The sequence below is a fragment of the Salvelinus fontinalis genome, chromosome 20 (genome assembly GCF_029448725.1).
Source record: "Salvelinus fontinalis isolate EN_2023a chromosome 20, ASM2944872v1, whole genome shotgun sequence".
Taxonomy (NCBI): Eukaryota; Metazoa; Chordata; class Actinopteri; order Salmoniformes; family Salmonidae; genus Salvelinus; species Salvelinus fontinalis.
Window position 1 is genome coordinate 43801857 of NC_074684.1, and position 19736 is coordinate 43821592.

At 44.8% G+C, this 19736-nt stretch overlaps 1 protein-coding gene across 2 annotated transcripts in view; it reads right to left on the reverse strand.

The window, feature by feature from the left end:
* The window catches only part of LOC129817857 (sorting nexin-17-like), a 99720-nt gene that overhangs the window by 59585 nt on the left and 20399 nt on the right, over nucleotides 1-19736 (reverse strand). For both annotated transcript variants that reach the window (XM_055873452.1, XM_055873451.1), the window contains exons 3-6: nucleotides 17005-17122; nucleotides 6803-6867; nucleotides 4052-4162; nucleotides 829-919 (exon numbers count right to left, since the gene is read on the reverse strand). In XM_055873452.1, the coding sequence (XP_055729427.1) occupies nucleotides 829-919; nucleotides 4052-4162; nucleotides 6803-6867; nucleotides 17005-17122 (385 nt within the window). The remainder of the gene's footprint in view (nucleotides 1-828; nucleotides 920-4051; nucleotides 4163-6802; nucleotides 6868-17004; nucleotides 17123-19736) is intronic.

The following is a 19736-nucleotide window of genomic DNA, read 5'->3' on the forward strand; positions in this document are numbered from 1 at the left end:
GACACTAGAGAGACCGTCAACAACAGGAGACACTAGAGAGACCGTCAACAACACGAGACACTAGAGAGAAACCGTCAACAACAGGAGACACTAGAGAGAGACCGTCAACAACAGGAGACACTAGAGAGACCGTCAACAACAGGAGACACTAGAGAGACCGTCAACAACAGAGACCGCTCTCTAGTGGCCTGCTGGAGGTCATTTTGCAGGGCTCTGGCAGTGCACCTCCTTGCACAAAGACGGAGGTAGCGGTCCTGCTGCTGGGTTGTTGCCCTCCTACGGCCTCCACCACGTCTCCTGATGTACTGGCCTGTCTCCTGGTAGCGCCTCCATGCTCTGGACACTACGCTGACAGACACAGCAAACCTTTTTGCCACAGCTCGCATTGATGTGCCATCCTGGATGAACTGCACTACCTGAGCCACTTGTGTGGATTGTAGACTCCGTCTCATGCTACCACTAGAGTGAGAGCACCGCCAGCATTCAAAAGTGACCAAAACATCAGCCAGGAAGCATAGGAACTGAGAAGTGGTCTGTGGTTACCACCTGCAGAATCAGTCCTTTTTTGGGGGTGTCTTGCTAATTGCCTATAATTTCCACCTTTTGTCTATTCCATTTGCACAACAGCATGTGAAATTTATTGTCAATCAGTGTTGCTTCCTAAGTGGACAGTTTGATTTCACAGAAGTGTGATTGACTTGGAGTTACATTGTGTTGTTTAAGTGTTCCCTTTATTTTTTTGAGCAGTGTATTTCATTCCCAACTGTCCTCTATATGGTTATGGGATGGTTAAGGTTTAGGGGTCGAAGGTTAAAAGTCAGTGCTTACACGTTAAGCCCCCGTCCACTCCTTCCCGAACCAGGAAAAGACTGAAGTAACCAGCAAGGTCGTCTGGAAGGTCCAGCTTTGACGCAACAGCCTGCAAATCAGAAGACAGACAGAAAGATCATCTTCTCTCATCTTCTTCTGTGGTTGACTGAATCCATAACTCCTATTTCCTCTGACTCATATAAAACAAAACAAACATGTTTTCACTGACAGCTATACAGCCTTGAACCTATTGAACTATCCCAGAGAGAGAGAGAGGTCTATGGTCCTTCTGGTAACAACAGTTTATGAAGAACACCAGACTAGTTTACAGTTGTGGTAGTTACAGGAACAAAGAGCAGCTGTTTGTGTGGCGTTACAACTTCTATCTTTCTATCTGAGAGAATGTACTGCGTTCACTTATTGGTCAACTAGTGTCAAGAGTGGATGGATTCTTTGGGGCTGGCAAACATTCTCTAGTGCTGGCAAACATTCTCTGGTGCTGGCAAACATTCTCTGGTTCTCTAGTGCTGGCAAACATTCTCTGGTGCTGGCAAACATTCTCTGGTTCTGGCAAACATTCTCTGGTTCTCTGGTGCTGGCAAACATTCTCTGGTTCTCTGGTGCTGGCAAACATTCTCTGGTTCTCTGGTGCTGGCAAACATTCTCTGGTTCTCTAGTGCTGGCAAACATTCTCTGGTTCTCTAGTGCTGGCAAACATTCTCTGGTTCTCTAGTGCTGGCAAACATTCTCTGGTGCTGGCAAACATTCTCTGGTGCTGGCAAACATTCTCTGGTGCTGGCAAACATTCTCTGGTTCTCTGGTGCTGGCAAACATTCTCTGGTTCTCTGGTGCTGGCAAACATTCTCTGGTTCTCTGGTGCTGGCAAACATTCTCTGGTTCTCTGGTGCTGGCAAACATTCTCTGGTTCTCTAGTGCTGGCAAACATTCTCTGGTTCTTTGGTGCTGGCAAACATTCTCTGGTTCTCTAGTGCTGGCAAACATTCTCTGGTTCTCTGGTGCTGGCAAACATTCTCTGGTTCTCTAGTGCTGGCAAACATTCTCTGGTTCTTTGGTGCTGGCAAACATTCTCTGGTTCTCTAGTGCTGGCAAACATTCTCTGGTTCTCTAGTGCTGGCAAACATTCTCTGGTTCTCTGGTGCTGGCAAACATTCTCTGGTGCTCTGGTGCTGGCAAACATTCTCTGGTTCTCTGGTGCTGGCAAACATTCTCTGGTGCTGGCAAACATTCTCTGGTGCTGGCAAACATTCTCTGGTGCTGGCAAACATTCTCTGGTGCTGGCAAACATTCTCTGGTGCTCTGGTGCTGGCAAACATTCTCTGGTTCTCTGGTGCTGGCAAACATTCTCTGGTGCTGGCAAACATTCTCTGGTGCTGGCAAACATTCTCTGGTGCTGGCAAACATTCTCTGGTTCTCTAGTGCTGGCAAACATTCTCTGGTTCTCTAGTGCTGGCAAACATTCTCTGGTTCTCTGGTGCTGGCAAACATTCTCTGGTGCTGGCAAACATTCTCTGGTGCTGGCAAACATTCTCTGGTGCTGGCAAACATTCTCTGGTGCTGGCAAACATTCTCTGGTTCTCTGGTGCTGGAAAACATTCTCTGGTTCTCTGGTGCTGGCAAACATTCTCTGGTTCTCTGGTGCTGGCAAACATTCTCTGGTTCTCTGGTGCTGGCAAACATTCTCTGGTGCTGGCAAACATTCTCTGGTTCTCTGGTGCTGGCAAACATTCTCTAGTGCTGGCAAACATTCTCTGGTTCTCTGGTGCTGGCAAACATTCTCTGGTTCTCTGGTGCTGGCAAACATTCTCTGGTTCTCTGGTGCTGGCAAACATTCTCTGGTTCTCTAGTGCTGGCAAACATTCTCTGGTTCTCTAGTGCTGGCAAACATTCTCTGGTTCTCTAGTGCTGGCAAACATTCTCTGGTTCTCTAGTGCTGGCAAACATTCTCTGGTTCTCTGGTGCTGGCAAACATTCTCTGGTTCTCTGGTGCTGGCAAACATTCTCTGGTTCTCTGGTGCTGGCAAACATTCTCTGGTTCTCTGGTGCTGGCAAACATTCTCTGGTTCTCTGGTGCTGGCAAACATTCTCTGGTTCTCTGGTGCTGGCAAACATTCTCTGGTGCTGGCAAACATTCTCTGGTGCTGGCAAACATTCTCTGGTTCTCTAGTGCTGGCAAACATTCTCTGGTTCTCTGGTGCTGGCAAACATTCTCTGGTGCTGGCAAACATTCTCTGGTTCTCTGGTGCTGGCAAACATTCTCTGGTTCTCTGGTGCTGGCAAACATTCTCTGGTTCTCTAGTGCTGGCAAACATTCTCTGGTTCTGGCAAACATTCTCTGGTGCTGGCAAACATTCTCTGGTGCTGGCAAACATTCTCTGGTTCTCTAGTGCTGGCAAACATTCTCTGGTTCTCTGGTGCTGGCAAACATTCTCTGGTGCTGGCAAACATTCTCTGGTGCTGGCAAACATTCTCTGGTGCTGGCAAACATTCTCTGGTGCTGGCAAACATTCTCTGGTGCTGGCAAACATTCTCTGGTTCTCTAGTGCTGGCAAACATTCTCTGGTTCTCTAGTGCTGTCAAACATTCTCTGGTTCTCTAGTGCTGGCAAACATTCTCTGGTTCTCTAGTGCTGGCAAACATTCTCTGGTTCTCTGGTGCTGGCAAACATTCTCTGGTTCTCTAGTGCTGGCAAACATTCTCTGGTTCTCTGATGCTGGCAAACATTCTCTGGTGCTGGCAAACATTCTCTGGTGCTGGCAAACATTCTCTGGTGCTGGCAAACATTCTCTGGTGCTGGCAAACATTCTCTGGTGCTGGCAAACATTCTCTGGTGCTGGCAAACATTCTCTGGTGCTGGCAAACATTCTCTGGTGCTGGCAAACATTCTCTGGTGCTGGCAAACATTCTCTGGTGCTGGCAAACATTCTCTGGTGCTCTAGTGCTGGTAAACATTCTCTGGTGCTGGTAAACATTCTCTGGTCCTGGCAAACATTCTCTGGTGCTGGCAAACATTCTCTGGTTCCATTTCATCCATTTCCCTACAGGTTTCCTAACACTGATATTCATTGTAGGACACCAACTGAACATTAGTGTTGTGGATTTATAGATCAATTATTATCACTCATAATTTCCACGATAATAAGGTGATAATAAAACTGAATCGAAAATTAACAGCGTTTTAAATCAGCATGTGTCCCGGCTGGCAAACACACATACAGCTTACCTCGAGGACGTCTTCTGTCTGGTCAGAGGTCAGGATGTTGACCGTGACCTTCTGCCTCTTAGACAGGTAGATCTCCAGAGGTACCTCTTCTGTTGGAATCTGCTGGGTCTCCTATTGGACAATGACAGGTTTACTGCTGGGTCTCCTATTGGACAATGACAGGTTTACTGCTGGGTCTCCTATTGGACAATGACAGGTTTACTGCTGGGTCTCCTATTGGACAATGACAGGTTTACTGCTGGGTCTCCTATTGGACAATGACAGGTTTACTGCTGGGTCTCCTATTGGACAATGACAGGTTTACTGCTGGGTCTCCTATTGGACAATGACAGGTTTACTGCTGGGTCTCCTATTGGACAATGACAGGTTTACTGCTGGGTCTCCTATTGGACAATGACAGGTTTACTGCTGGGTCTCCTATTGGACAATGACAGGTTTACTGCTGGGTCTCCTATTGGGCAATGACAGGTTTACTGCTGGGTCTCCTATTGGACAATGATAGGTTTACTGCTGGGTCTCCTATTGGACAATGACAGGTTTACTGCTGGGTCTCCTATTGGGCAATGACAGGTTTACTGCTGGGTCTCCTATTGGGCAATGACAGGTTTACTGCTGGGTCTCCTATTGGACAATGACAGGTTTACTGCTGGGTCTCCTATTGGACAATGACAGGTTTACTGCTGGGTCTCCTATTGGGCAATGACAGGTTTACTGCTGGGTCTCCTATTGGACAATGACAGGTTTACTGCTGGGTCTCCTATTGGACAATGACAGGTTTACTGCTGGGTCTCCTATTGGACAATGATAGGTTTACTGCTGGGTCTCCTATTGGACAATGACAGGTTTACTGCTGGGTCTCCTATTGGGCAATGACAGGTTTACTGCTGGGTCTCCTATTGGGCAATGACAGGTTTACTGCTGGGTCTCCTATTGGACAATGACAGGTTTACTGCTGGGTCTCCTATTGGACAATGACAGGTTTACTGCTGGGTCTCCTATTGGACAATGACAGGTTTACTGCTGGGTCTCCTATTGGACAATGACAGGTTTACTGCTGAGTCTCTTATAGAACCCTGTTCTATTAGATCACGCAAACAAGTCATACATTTTTTTGTTAAAATTCAACTCTCTCTCATTTACCTCTGTACAAACACGAGTAATTGTTGCTAAACGAGACAGATTTTGGGCCCAGTTATCCCTCTCACTTCACCTCTTCCTCTCTGGTGTGTCTCACACATTTCACTTCATTACTATAACTCCCGCCTTGGATCAAATCAGTAGCATTATTTAAATGCTGGATCTCAATGGCAAGACGCATCATTGAGAAAACTAGTACCTCACCTCAAAGTCTCACCGTGGCTGAACGTATTACCAAGACTGAAGCCACTACTGAGTCAGCCTGCTGGCTCACAGAGCAGACACACACAACACACTGAATCACCAGAGCAGCAGCTTGCTGAGGAGTCTGTCTATAAAGAACAACTGATGCACAACACACGCCACACCTCCTGATGAGACACATTCTACGTAGAACAGAACTGACACACCCGCGCCACACACACACACCCCCCTCCGGATGAGAAAGCCTATGTAGAACAATTACACAGCCAGGCTGGAAGACATGCTAGCTACACAACAATTACACAGCCAGGCTGGAAGACATGCTAGCTACACAACAATTACACAGCCAGGCTGGAAGACATGCTAGCTACACAACAATTACACAGCAGGGCTGGAAGACATGCTAGCTACACAGCCAGGCTGGAAGACATGCTAGCTACACAACAATTACACAGCCAGGCTGGAAGACATGCTAGCTACACAACAATTATACAGCCAGGCTGGAAGACATGCTAGCTACACAACAATTACACAGCCAGGCTGGAAGACATGCTAGCTACACAACAATTACACAGCCAGGCTGGAAGACATGCTAGCTACACAACAATTACACAGCCAGGCTGGAAGACATGCTGGAAGACATGCTAGCTACACAACAATTACACAACCAGGCTGGAAGACATGCTAGCTACACAGCCAGGCTGGAAGACATGCTAGCTACACAACAATTACACAGCCAGGCTGGAAGACATGCTAGAAGACATGCTAGCTACACAACAATTACACAGCCAGGCTGGAAGACATGCTAGCTACACAACAATTACACAGCCAGGCTGGAAGACATGCTAGCTACACAACAATTGCACAGCCAGGCTGGAAGACATGCTAGCTACACAACAATTACACAGCCAGGCTGGAAGACATGCTAGCTACACAACAATTACACAGCCAGGGTGGAAGACATGCTAGCTACACAACAATTACACAGCCAGGCTGGAAGACATGCTAGCTACACAACAATTACACAGCCAGGCTGGAAGACATGCTAGAAGACATGCTAGCTACACAACAATTACACAGCCAGGGTGAAAGACATGCTAGCTACACAACAATTACACAGCCAGGCTGGAAGACATGCTAGCTACACAACAATTACACAGCCAGGCTGGAAGACATGCTAGAAGACATGCTAGCTACACAACAATTACACAGCCATGGTGGAAGACATGCTAGCTACACAACAATTACACAGCCAGGCTGGAAGACATGCTAGCTACACAACAATTACACAGCCAGGGTGGAAGACATGCTAGCTACACAACAATTACACAGCCAGGGTGGAAGACATGCTAGCTACACAACAATTACACAGCCAGGGTGGAAGACATGCTAGCTAGCTCTACTACCAACCTGCTGGGCTTTCCTTAGAAAGCTGTTGAACATCTCACTGGCTCCAAGCATGGGGTCCTGTCGCACTGTGGTGGAGAGAGAGAAGATGAGAGAGATGTTAGAGGGCCACATCCACACTTACATTTGTACCTTATCAATCTGTAGTAGTAGGATATATCTACATTGACCTCGTCAATCTGTAGTAGTAGGATATATCTACAATGAGCCGAGAAGGTCTTCTGACGTGGCTTCAACTATCTGTAAATCATCAAAGAGCAGGAGCCAATTCAACCCGACATCTCCAGATGTGACTAACGAGGCAATCTCGACCGTGGCTTATTTACGTAACCAGGCAATCTCTACAGTGGTTTATTTACGTAACCAGGCAATCTCTACAGTGGTTTATTTACGTAACCAGGCAATCTCTACAGTGGTTTATTTACGTAACCAGGCAATCTCTACAGTGGTTTATTTACGTAACCAGGCAATCTCTACAGTGGCTTATTTACGTAACGAGGCAATCTCTACAGTGGTTTATTTACGTAACCAGGCAATCTCTACAGTGGCTTATTTACGTAACCAGGCAATCTCTACAGTGGTTTATTTACGTAACCAGGCAATCTCTACAGTGGCTTATTTACGTAACCAGGCAATCTCTACAGTGGTTTATTTACGTAACCAGGCAATCTCTACAGTGGTTTATTTACGTAACCAGGCAATCTCTACAGTGGCTTATTTACGTAACCAGGCAATCTCTACAGTGGTTTATTTACGTAACCAGGCAATATCTACAGTGGTTTATTTACGTAACCAGGCAATCTCTACAGTGGTTTATTTACGTAACCAGGCAATCTCTACAGTGGTTTATTTACGTAACCAGACAATCTCTACAGTGGCTTATTTACTTAACCAGGCAACCTCGACAGTGGTTTATTTTCGTGTCGTCCATTTACAAAGCTAAGGTTGATTGTATTGTACGGTGCAATGGAAGCACAGTATGTGGACGGGTGCTGTAATACTCATCCCTAAATAGAGTGTACACTCAATTAGAAGTGCCCTTAAAAGGACACAGACAGACAGACATAATTCCTGTGGTGAATTGAGTTCTGGCCCATGTCTCACACACACACAGCGTTCGGGGACGAGGGAGAACAGATTGTGTTTTGAGGCGGTAGATTTTCCATAATCGTGTTAAAACCATCATGTACCATCCTCCCAGCAAGCGGTCAGTCAGCCAGGACGACTCAGTGCGTGTGTGTGTGTGTGTGTGTGTGTGTGTGCTTACAGACTATGGATATGCCTCAACAAGGCTCAGTTTGTTCTGTGGTAACTTTCAGAAGATTAAAACAAATGCTGAACACTGCTGCCAGCTAAATTTCACTCAGTTCTCCTCTTTGTGTATTGGTCTGTGTGTGCATGTCAGTGTGTGTACGGCCACAGTTCACCCTTGACCTGCTTGGGGAAGTGTCTGGCCAAAGCGGAGGCTTGGTGGTGGGGGGGGGGGGGGGGGGGGGGGGGGGACGGACATAGCCTACCATCCCCTTGGACCTGTAACTTGAGGAATTAGCTGACAAAGACATCTTGCCAAAGAAACTATAAAATGTTCCTGACAAGGACCAACTGAGGGAGGGTTGAAACTGGTGTACTCAACCATGGACAGTATCTCTGGCAGCATATCGGATCAGAACAAAATGTATCAAACTTTCCTATTAGTGCTGATAACATTATGAATGGATCTGAAGAGAACAGAAAGGATATCTCGTTCCAGGTGTGTCAAGAGTCAGGACAACAGCTAAGAGGCCTTAGCATCAACTACTATCAAGAGTCAGGACAACAGCCAAGAGCCCTTAGCATCAACTACTATCAAGAGTCAGGACAACAGCCTCAACTACTATCAAGAGTCAGGACAAAAGCCTCAACTACTATCAAGAGTCAGGACAACAGCCAAGAGCCCTTAGCCTCAACTACTATCAAGAGTCAGGACAACAGTCAAGAGGCCTTAGCATCAACTACTATCAAGAGTCAGGACAACAGTCAAGAGGCCTGAGCCTCAACTACTATCAAGAGTCAGGACAACAGCCAAGAGGCCTTAGCATCAACTACTATCAAGAGTCAGGACAACAGTCAAGAGCCCTTAGCCTCAACTACTATCAAGAGTCAGGACAACAGCCAAGAGCCCTTAGCCTCAACTACTATCAAGAGTCAGGACAACAGCCAAGAGGCCTTAGCATCAACTACTATCAAGAGTCAGGACAACAGTCAAGAGCCCTTAGCATCAACTACTATCAAGAGTCAGGACAACAGTCAAGAGCCCTTAGCATCAACTACTATCAAGAGTCAGGACAACAGCCTCAACTACTATCAAGAGTCAGGACAACAGCCTCAACTACTATCAAGAGTCAGGACAACAGCCAAGAGGCCTGAGCCTCAACTACTATCAAGAGTCAGGACAACAGCCAAGAGGCCTGAGCCTCAACTACTATCGTGCTCAGTGTGTGCCTGTGTTAGGCGGTATACTGTATACCGGGGTATTTGGGTATGTTTTTTTCCCCAATACCGTTGAACCAGATCCCGTTCTTCATTTCACCTGTCACATTACGAAGCTTACCGTAGTTCCCCAGAACAGTTGAGACAGTCACGTGTTAGTTTGTAAATAGCACAATGGGAGAAAGAACTGTTCTTGCTTCAGACAAGCATGCGTCAGACAAGCACGTGTCAAAACTTAGCTCATTTGCAACAATGTCTCTGATTCACGTTCGCTTGTAAAATGTCCAACATCACCAAACATTACATTCGCTAACTCCTACCTATAAGCAGAGCATTCGGAAAACATTCAGACCCCTTCCCTTTTTCCACATTTTGTTATGTTACAGCTTTATTCTAAAATGGATTCAATAAAACATTATCCTCAATCTACACACAATACCCCTGTAATGACCACAAAATACCCCGTAATGACATCACAATACCCCTGTAATGACCACACAATACCCCTGTAATGACCACACAATACCCCGTAATGACATCACAATACCCCGTAATGACATCACAATACCCCCGTAATAACCACACAATACCCCCGTAATGACATCACAATACCCCCGTAATGACCACACAATACCCCCGTAATGACCACACAATACCCCCGTAATGACCACACAATACCCCTGTAATGACCACACAATACCCCTGTAATGACCACACAATACCCCTGTAATGACCACACAATACCCCCGTAATGACCACACAATACCCCCGTAATGACCACACAATACCCCCGTAATGACCACACAATACCCCCGTAATGACCACACAATACCCCCGTAATGACCACACAATACCCCCGTAATGACCACACAATACCCCCGTAATGACCACACAATACCCCCGTAATGACCACACAATACCCCGTAATGACCACACAATACCCCGTAATGACCACACAATACCCCGTAATGACCACACAATACCCCGTAATGACATCACAATACCCCGTAATGACCACACAATACCCCTGTAATGACCACACAATACCCCTGTAATGACCACACAATACCCCTGTAATGACCACACAATACCCCCGTAATGACATCACAATACCCCCGTAATGACATCACAATACCCCCGTAATGACCACACAATACCCCCGTAATGACCACACAATACCCCCGTAATGACCACACAATACCCCCGTAATGACCACACAATACCCCCGTAATGACCACACAATACCCCCGTAATGACCACACAATACCCCCGTAATGACCACACAATACCCCCGTAATGACCACACAATACCCCCGTAATGACCACACAATACCCCCGTAATGACCACACAATACCCCCGTAATGACCACACAATACCCCCGTAATGACCACACAATACCCCCGTAATGACCACACAATACCCCCGTAATGACCACACAATACCCCCGTAATGACCACACAATACCCCTGTAATGACCACACAATACCCCGTAATGACCACACAATACCCCGTAATGACCGCACAATACCCCCGTAATGACATCACAATACCCCGTAATGACATCACAATACCCCGTAATGACATCACAATACCCCGTAATGACAAAGCGAAAACAGTTAACACATTTTGCAAAGGTATTAAAAATAAAACACTGAAATACCATATTTACATAAGTATTCAGCCTCTTTGCTATGAGACTCAAATTTAACCTTTTTCCATTGATCATCCTTGAGATGTTTCTACAACTTGATTGGAATCCACCTGTGGTAAATTCAATTGATTGGACATGATTTGGAAAGGCACACACACCTGTCTATATAAGGTCCCCCAGTTGACAAAGCATGTCAGAGCAAAAACCAAGCAAAGAGGTCGAAGGAATTGTCCGTAGAGATCCGAGACAGGAATGTGTCGAGGCCCAGATTAGGGGAAGCGTACCAAAACATTTCTGCAGCATTGAAGGTCCCCAAGAACACATCAGGGGTGTAAAGTACTTAAGTAAAAATACTTTAAAGTACTAAAGTTGTTTTTTGGGGTATCTGTACTTCACTATTTATATTTTTGACTATTTTTACTTCACTACATTCCTAAAGAAAATAATGTACTTTTTACTCCTTACATTTGCTCTGACACCCCAAAAAAATCGTTACATTTCAAATGCTTAGCAGGACAGGAAAATAGTCTAATTCATGCACTCAAAGAGAAAATCCCTGGTCATCCCTACTGCCTCTGATCTGGAGGACTCACTAAACACAAATACTTTCATGGTAAATCCTGGCTATCTGTAAAAAATGTCTGAGAGTTGGAGTGTCTCCTGGCTATCTGTAAATAATGTCTGAGAGTTGGAGTGTCCCCTGGCACTCCAACACAAGAAAAAAGGTGACACAAACAAGAAAAAAGGTGACATCTGGTTTGCTTAATATAAGGAATTTGAAATTATTTTTACAATTTGATGCTTAAATATATTTAAAACCAAATTATTTTAGACTTTTACTCAAGTAGAATTTTACTGAGTGGCTTTCACTTGAGTCATTTTCTATTCAGGTATCTTTTCTTTTACTCAAGTATGAGAATTGGGTACTTTTTCCACCACTGGAACACTGTGGCCTCCATCATTCTTAAATGGATGAAGTTTTGGTACCACCAAGACTCTTCCTAGAGCTGGCCGCCCGGCCAAACTGAGCAATCGGGAGAGAACAGTCTTGGTCAGGGAGGTGACTTAGAACCCATTGGTCACTCTGACAGAGCTCTAGAGTTCCTCTGTGGAGATGGGAGAACCAACTAGAAGGACAACTATATCTGCAGCACTCCACCAATCAGACCTTTATGGTTGAGTGACCAGACGGAAGCCACTCCTCAGTAAAAGGCACATGACAGCCCACTTGGAGTTTGCCAAATGGCACCTAAAGACTCTCAGACCATGAGAAACAAAACTCTCTGGTCTGATGAAACCAAGATTGAACTCTTTGGCCTGAATGCTAAGTGTCACGCCTGGAGGAAACCTGGCACCATCCCTACGATGAAGCATGGTGGTGGCAGCATCATGCTGTGGGAATGTTTTTCAGCGGCGGGGACTGGGAGACTAGTCAGGATCGAGGCAAAGATGAACGGAGAAAAGTACAGAGCGATCCTTAATAAAAACCTGCGACAGAGTGTTGAGGACCTCAAACTGGGCCAAGGTTAACCTTGCAACAGGACAACAACCCTAAGCACACAGCCAAGACAACGCAGGAGTGGCTTCTGAACAAGTCTCTGAATGTCGTTGAGTGGCCCAGCCAGAGCCCGGACTTGAACCCAATCGAACATCTCTGGAGAGACCTGGAAATAGCTGTGCAGCGACGCTCCCCATCCAACTGGACAGAGCTTGGGAGGATCTACAGAGAAGATTGGGAGGAACTCCCCAAATACAGGTCGGCCAAGCTTGCAGCATCATACCCAAGAAGACTGTAATTGAGACGGTAATCACAGCCAAAAGGTGCTTCAACAAAGTACTGAGTAAAGGGACAGAAGACTTATGAAATATTTCAGTTTTTATTTTAAATACATTTGCAAAAATGTCTAAAAACCTGTTTTTGCTTTGTCATTATGGGAAATTGTGTGTAGATTGATACGGGCAAAAACAATTTAATACATTTTAGAATAAGGCTGTAAAGTCAAAGGGTCTGAATACTTCCAGAATGCACTGTATGTACAGTGGCAAGAAAAGGTATGTGAACCCTTTGGAACTACCAGAAGTTATGCTTAAATTAGTCATCAAATTTGATCTGATCTTCATTTTAGTCACAACAATGCCTTGCCCTATAAAAAAACTCACAAAATTTGAGTTTGCTATTCACAAGAAGCATTGCGTGATGTGAACCATGCCTCGAACAAAAGAGATCTCAGAAGACCTAAGATTAAGAATTGTTGACTTGCATAAAGCTGGAAAGGGTTTCAAAAGTATCTCTAAAAGCCTTGATGTTCATCAGTCCACGGTAAGACAAATTGTCTATGAATGGAGAAAGTTCAGCACTGTTGCTACTCTCCCTAGGAGTGGCGGTCCTGAAAAGATGACTGCAAGAGCACAGCGCAGAATGCTCAATGAGGTTAAGGACAATCCTAGAGTGTCAGCTATAGACTTACAGAAATCTCTGGAACATGCTAACATCTCTGGAACATGCTAACATCTCTGGAACATGCTAACATCTCTGGAACATGCTAACATCTCTGGAACATGCTAACATCTCTGGAACATGCTAACATCTCTGGAACATGCTAACATCTCTGGAACATGCTAACATCTCTGGAACATGCTAACATCTCTGCTGACGAGTCTACGACACGTAAAACACTAAACAAGAATGGTGTTCATGGGAGGACACCCTGGAAGAAGCCACTGCTGTCCAAAGAAAACATTGCTGCACATCTGAATTTCGCAAAAGAGCACCTGGATGTTCCACAGGGCTACTGGCCAACTATTCTGTGGACAGATGAAACTACAGTTGAGTTGTTTGGAAGGAACACACAACACTATGTGGAGGAAAAAGACACAGCACACCAACATCAAAACCTCATCCCAACTGTAAAGTATGGTGGAGGGAGCGTCATGGTTTGGTGCTGCTTTGCTGCCTCAGGGCCTGGACAGCTTGCTATCATCGACAGATTTCCCAAGTTTATCAAGACATTTTGCAGGAGAATATAAGGCTATCTGTCCGCCAATTGAAGCTCAACAGAGGTTGGGTGATGCAACAGGACAACGACCCCAAAGACAGAAGTAAATCAACAACAGAATGGATTCAACAGATGAAAATACGCCTTCTAGCGTGGCCCAGTCAGAGTCCTGACATCCAACCGATTTTAAAATGCTGTGGCGTGACCTCGACAGCGGTTCACACCAGACATCCTAAGAATATTGCTGAACTGAAACAGTTTTGTAAAGAAGAATGGTCAAAAAATTCCTCCCGACCGTTGTGCCGGTCTGATCCAAAACTATAGAAAACGTTTGGTTGAGGTTATTGCTGCCAAAGGAGGGTCAACCAGTTACTAAACCCAAGCATTCACATACTTTTCCCACCCTACACTGTGAATTTTTACACGGTGTGCTCAATAAAGACATGACAACGTATTGTTTGTGTGTTATTAGTTTAAGCAGACTGTGTGTCTATTGTTGTGACTTCAGATCAGATCAAATTTTATGACTAATTTATGTAGAAATCCAGATAATTCCAAAGGGTTCATACTTTTTCTTGCCACTATATATCTTTATGAGCTGGATTGCCTGTCTTTGCAAAGAGTTTACTTTCGTTTGCGCTCGTTAGCATATTTAGCTAGCAGCCTCCAAGGAAATTCGCTATTACTTGTGCTATTTTTGTTAGCATTCTGGTAATAGACGCGCAATGGGATTTTATGCGAAAATCCCGGGATGAGAGAAAGACGGTATGACGATATGAAAATCCGGATAACATCCAAACATGGTGTGTGTGGTCTAGTCAAAGCCTGTACGCTACTGCACACACCAATACCACAATAGGCTAAAGTAGACAGAGGCTAACAAGGCATTCTGCTACTTGGATTGGTCATTCTGGTTGCTAAGAGAAAATGTTCCAACAGTAGATCATTGAGTCGGCTACTGTCTGTTCTACTATACTGCCCTTGTATTGAGTCAGCTACTGTCTGTTCTACTATACTGCCCTTTTATTGAGTCAGCTATTGTCTGTTCTACTATACTGCCATTTTATTGAGTCAGCTACTGTCTGTTCCACTATACTGCCCTTTTATTGAGTCAGCTACTGTCTACTATACTGCCCCTCATTGAGTCAGCTACTGCCTGTTCTACTATACTGCCCCTTTATTGAGTCAGCTACTGTCTGTTCCACTATACTGCCCTTTTATTGAGTCGGCTACTGTCTGTTCTACTATACTGCCCTTTTATTGAGTCAGCTACTGTCTGTTCTACTATAATGCCCTTTTATTGAGTCAGCTACTGTCTGTTCTACTATAATGCCCTTTTATTGAGTCAGCTACTGTCTGTTCTACTATACTGCCCTTTTATTGAGTCAGCTACTGTCTGTTCTACTATACTGCCCCTCATTGAGTCAGCTACTGTCTGTTCTACTATACTGCCCTTTTATTGAGTCAGCTACTGTCTGTTCTACTATAATGCCCTTTTATTGAGTCAGCTACTGTCTGTTCTACTATACTGCCCTTTTATTGAGTCAGCTACTGTCTGTTCTACTATACTGCCCCTCATTGAGTCAGCTACTGTCTGTTCTACTATACTGCCCTTTTATTGAGTCAGCTACTGTCTGTTCTACTATACTGCCTTTTATTGAGTCAGCTACTGTCTACTATACTGCCCCTCATTGAGTCAGCTACTGCCTGTTCTACTATACTGCCCTTTTATTGAGTCAGCTACTGTCTGTTCTACTATACTGCCCTTGTATTGAGTCAGCTACTGCCTGTTCTACTATACTGCCCTTTTATTGAGTCAGCTACTGTCTGTTCTACTATACTGCCCTTGTATTGAGTCAGCTACTGTCTGTTCTACTATACTGCCCTTGTATTGAGTCAGCTATTGTCTGTTCTACTATACTGCCATTTTATTGAGTCAGCTACTAGCTGTTCCACTATACTGCCCTTTTATTGAGTCAGCTACTGTCTACTATACTGCCCCTCATTGAGTCAGCTACTGCCTGTTCTACTATACTGCCCCTTTATTGAGTCAGCTACTGCCTGTTCTACTATACTGCCTTTTATTGAGTCAGCTACTGTCTGTTCTACTATACTGCCCCTCATTGAGTCAGCTACTGTCTGTTCTACTATACTGCCTTTTATTGAGACAGCTACTGCCTGTTCTACTATACTGCCCCTCATTGAGTCAGCTACTGTCTGTTCTACTATACTGCCCTTTTATTGAGTCAGCTACTGTCTGTTCTACTATACTGCCCTTTTATTGAGTCAGCTACTGTCTGTTCCTCTATACTGCCCTTTTATTGAGTCTGCTACTGTCTGTTCTACTATACTGCCCCTTATTGAGTCAGCTACTGCCTGTTCTACTATACTGCCTTTCATTGAGTCAGCTACTGTCTGTTCTACTATAATGCCCTTTTATTGAGTCAGCTACTGCCTGTTCTACTATACTGCCTTTCATTGAGTCAGCTACTGTCTGTTCAACAATACTGCCTTTTATTGAGTCAGCTACTGTCTGTTCTACTATACTGCCCCTCATTAAGTCAGCTACTGTCTGTTCTACTATACTGCCCCTCATTGAGTCAGCTACTGTCTGTTCTACTATACTGCCATTTTATTGAGTCAGCTACTGTCTGTTCTACTATACTGCCCTTTTATTGAGTGAGCTACTGCCTGTTCTACTATACTGCTCTTTATTGAGTCAGCTACTGTCTGTTCTACTATACTGCCCCTCATTGAGTCAGCTACTGTCTGTTCTACTATACTGCCCCTCATTGAGTCAGCTACTGCCTGTTCTACTATACTGCTCTTTATTGAGTCAGCTACTGTCTGTTCTACTATACCCTCCTCCCCATGGGAAAGGTGGAGGTCACTTCTAGTTCAATTTAGTCGCGGTAAATTAGATTTCAATGAGAATTTAAATATCCTTGTAGAAAGTAACTCCCTTTTCTCTGAATAATAAACTCTAAACAATACTGGAATTTCAATTCATCTTCTGAATGGAGTGAATTGCAAATGGAATTGACTCTAACCTCAAATACAGGGCCCAGAAGTGAAAACGTGATCTCACCAGCTTGCATGTATTTCTCCAGCTGTTCTCGTCTCTGCTCCACCTCGGCCGGCGTCAGCGTGAATATCTTCTTTGGAGGGAAAGCAGGCACCACACTGTTCCCATACTCTTTCTTTATCTGGGAGGAAATGAAAAACAAGTTCAAGGTCTGAAGCCAATGGGAAGAAAAGGACTAGTCTGAAAAATATTGAGCATGTTATATTAATTATAATAATAATAATAATTGTTTGAACTACTCCGATACAGATCATATTGTAGCAACCTTTAAGGAGAAGGTTTTTCTTTTCTTTTTTAATGGCATGTCCAGGGACCAGACTCTTTTTAAGTGATTTCATGTTTTTTTGAGAAACAGCAAATCACTTCCTCATCCTCGTTGTGTACTACGGGGGGCCCTGAATAAAAACATTAAAAACAAAGATTCCCAAAACAACACCCAAATACATCCGTTTAGAAACAGCAAAAGCTCTCAGTATAGTGACACAAGTTTTTAGATGTTGTACACATGATGTGCGACTCAAGACGTTTCCCACATCCAGCTGTTCCATTCTCCGTGTAGCCTGCTGCTACAGGTAACTGACAAAATAAAGGAAACTGACAAAATAAAGGTAACTGCCAAAATAAAGGAAACACCAACATAAAGTGTCTTAATAGGGTGTTGGGCAACCAGGAGCTGCCAAAACAGCTTCAATTATTTTGTTGTAAAAAAGAAAACTCTTCCTTGAACCCAACACCTTGCAACCTCGCCAAAAAAGTTCAGACCTCTTGGCGTAACGGTTAAGGCGTTGGCTTGACAGTCGCTGGACCTGGGTTCGAGTCCCCGGGTCGGGCCTACTCCCAAATTCACAACATTGGTGTCTGAAGTGAGATGTCGCCCCGTGAGGCCATTGGAGAGGTGTCTCCACACGAGGGACTTGGTATAGAGAAGTGTGTGGACAAGCTCTCCCAAAAGGCAGAGGGTAATGTAACAACTTTAACACCTCGTCAAAAGGTTTGACTTGACAGTCGCTGGACACAGAATTTCAGTCCCAAGATAAAGAGTATGGGAACAATGTGGTGCCGGTTGAGAGAAAAACATGGGACACACAATGATTCCCGCAGGCCAAAGTTAGGTCAGAAAACATGAACACACAATGATTCCCCCAGGCCATAGTTAGGTCAGAAAACATAGATACACAATGATTCCCCCAGGCCAAAGTTAAGCCAGAAAACATAGATAGACAATGGTTCCCGCAGGCCAAAGTTAGGTCAGAAAACATAGATAGACAATGGTTCCCTCATCTGAAGCTCTTTGGAAAACCTGGTGTAACTTATGAGCAGTTTGAGGATGAATCACAGGTTTATTTCAAACCCAGTCAGTTCGGTAGATATGTGGATAGTTTCCATGTAAAACACACCCAGACGTCTGGTTTCTACCGTTTAGCCAGGCTGAGTTGATTCAGCTCCTTAAAAGCATCTGAACTCTGGGACTTTATCATCAGAAGATGTCTTGTTTAAAGCCTGAGGTTTCAACTAAAGCCTGTCGGACCCCAAGAACTAACTGGTGTTTTAATTCAGATCTGTTTTCAAAGACAAAATGTAGTCCATGTCTCCAAATGGCACCATGTTATCTACTTTTAACCAGAGCCCTATGGGTCCTACCCTATAGGCCCTGGTCAAAAGTAGTGCACTACTACCCTATAGGCCCTGGTCAAAAGTAGTGCACTACTAACCCTATGGGCCCTGGTCAAAAGTAGTGCACTACTAACCCTATGGGCCCTGGTCAAAAGTAGTGCACTACTACCCTATGGGCCCTGGTCAAAAGTAGTGCACTACTAACCCTATGGGCCCTGGTCAAAAGTAGTGCACTACTACCCTATGGGCCCTGGTCAAAAGTAGTGCACTACTACCCTATGGGCCCTGGTCAAAAGTAGTGCACTACTACCCTATGGGCCTTGGTCAAAAGTAGTGCACTACTAACCCTATAGGCCCTGGTCAAAAAGTAGTGCACTACTAACCCTATAGGCCCTGGTCAAAAGTAGTGCACTACTAACCCTATAGGCCCTGGTCAAAAGTAGTGCACTACTAACCCTATAGGCCCTGGTCAAAAGTAGTACACTACTAACCCTATAGGCCCTGGTCAAAAGTAGTGCACTACTACCCTATGGGCCCTGGTCAAAAGTAGTGCACTACTAACCCTATGGGCCTTGGTCAAAAGTAGTGCACTACTACCCTATGGGCCCTGGTCAAAAGTAGTGCACTACTACCCTATGGGCCCTGGTCAAAAGTAGTGCACTACTAACCCTATGGGCCTTGGTCAAAAATAGTGCACTACTAACCCTATAGGCCCTGGTCAAAAGTAGTGCACTACTAACCCTATAGGCCCTGGTCAAAAGTAGTGCACTACTACCCTATGGGCCCTAGTCAAAAGTAGTGCACTACTAACCCAATAGGCCCTGGTCAAAAGTAGTGCACTACTACCCTATGGGCCCTGGTCAAAAGTAGTGCGCTATAAAGGGAATAGTAAGTCATTTGGAACACAATCGTAGTGAAAAGCAGCAAGGTGTTTTTCATTTCTACGTAATGATGGTGTAGAGGAAGAAGCAGACCAGGGCGCTGTGCTGGATACTCGCTCAGTATCCACAGGCAGACACACCGGCTACGTCTCAAACGGCTCTCTCCTAGTGGAATACAACCAGAATGCTTTTAGGGATTCAACCTCTGTGGCAGATTAGAATTATTGTCCCTCTAAAATA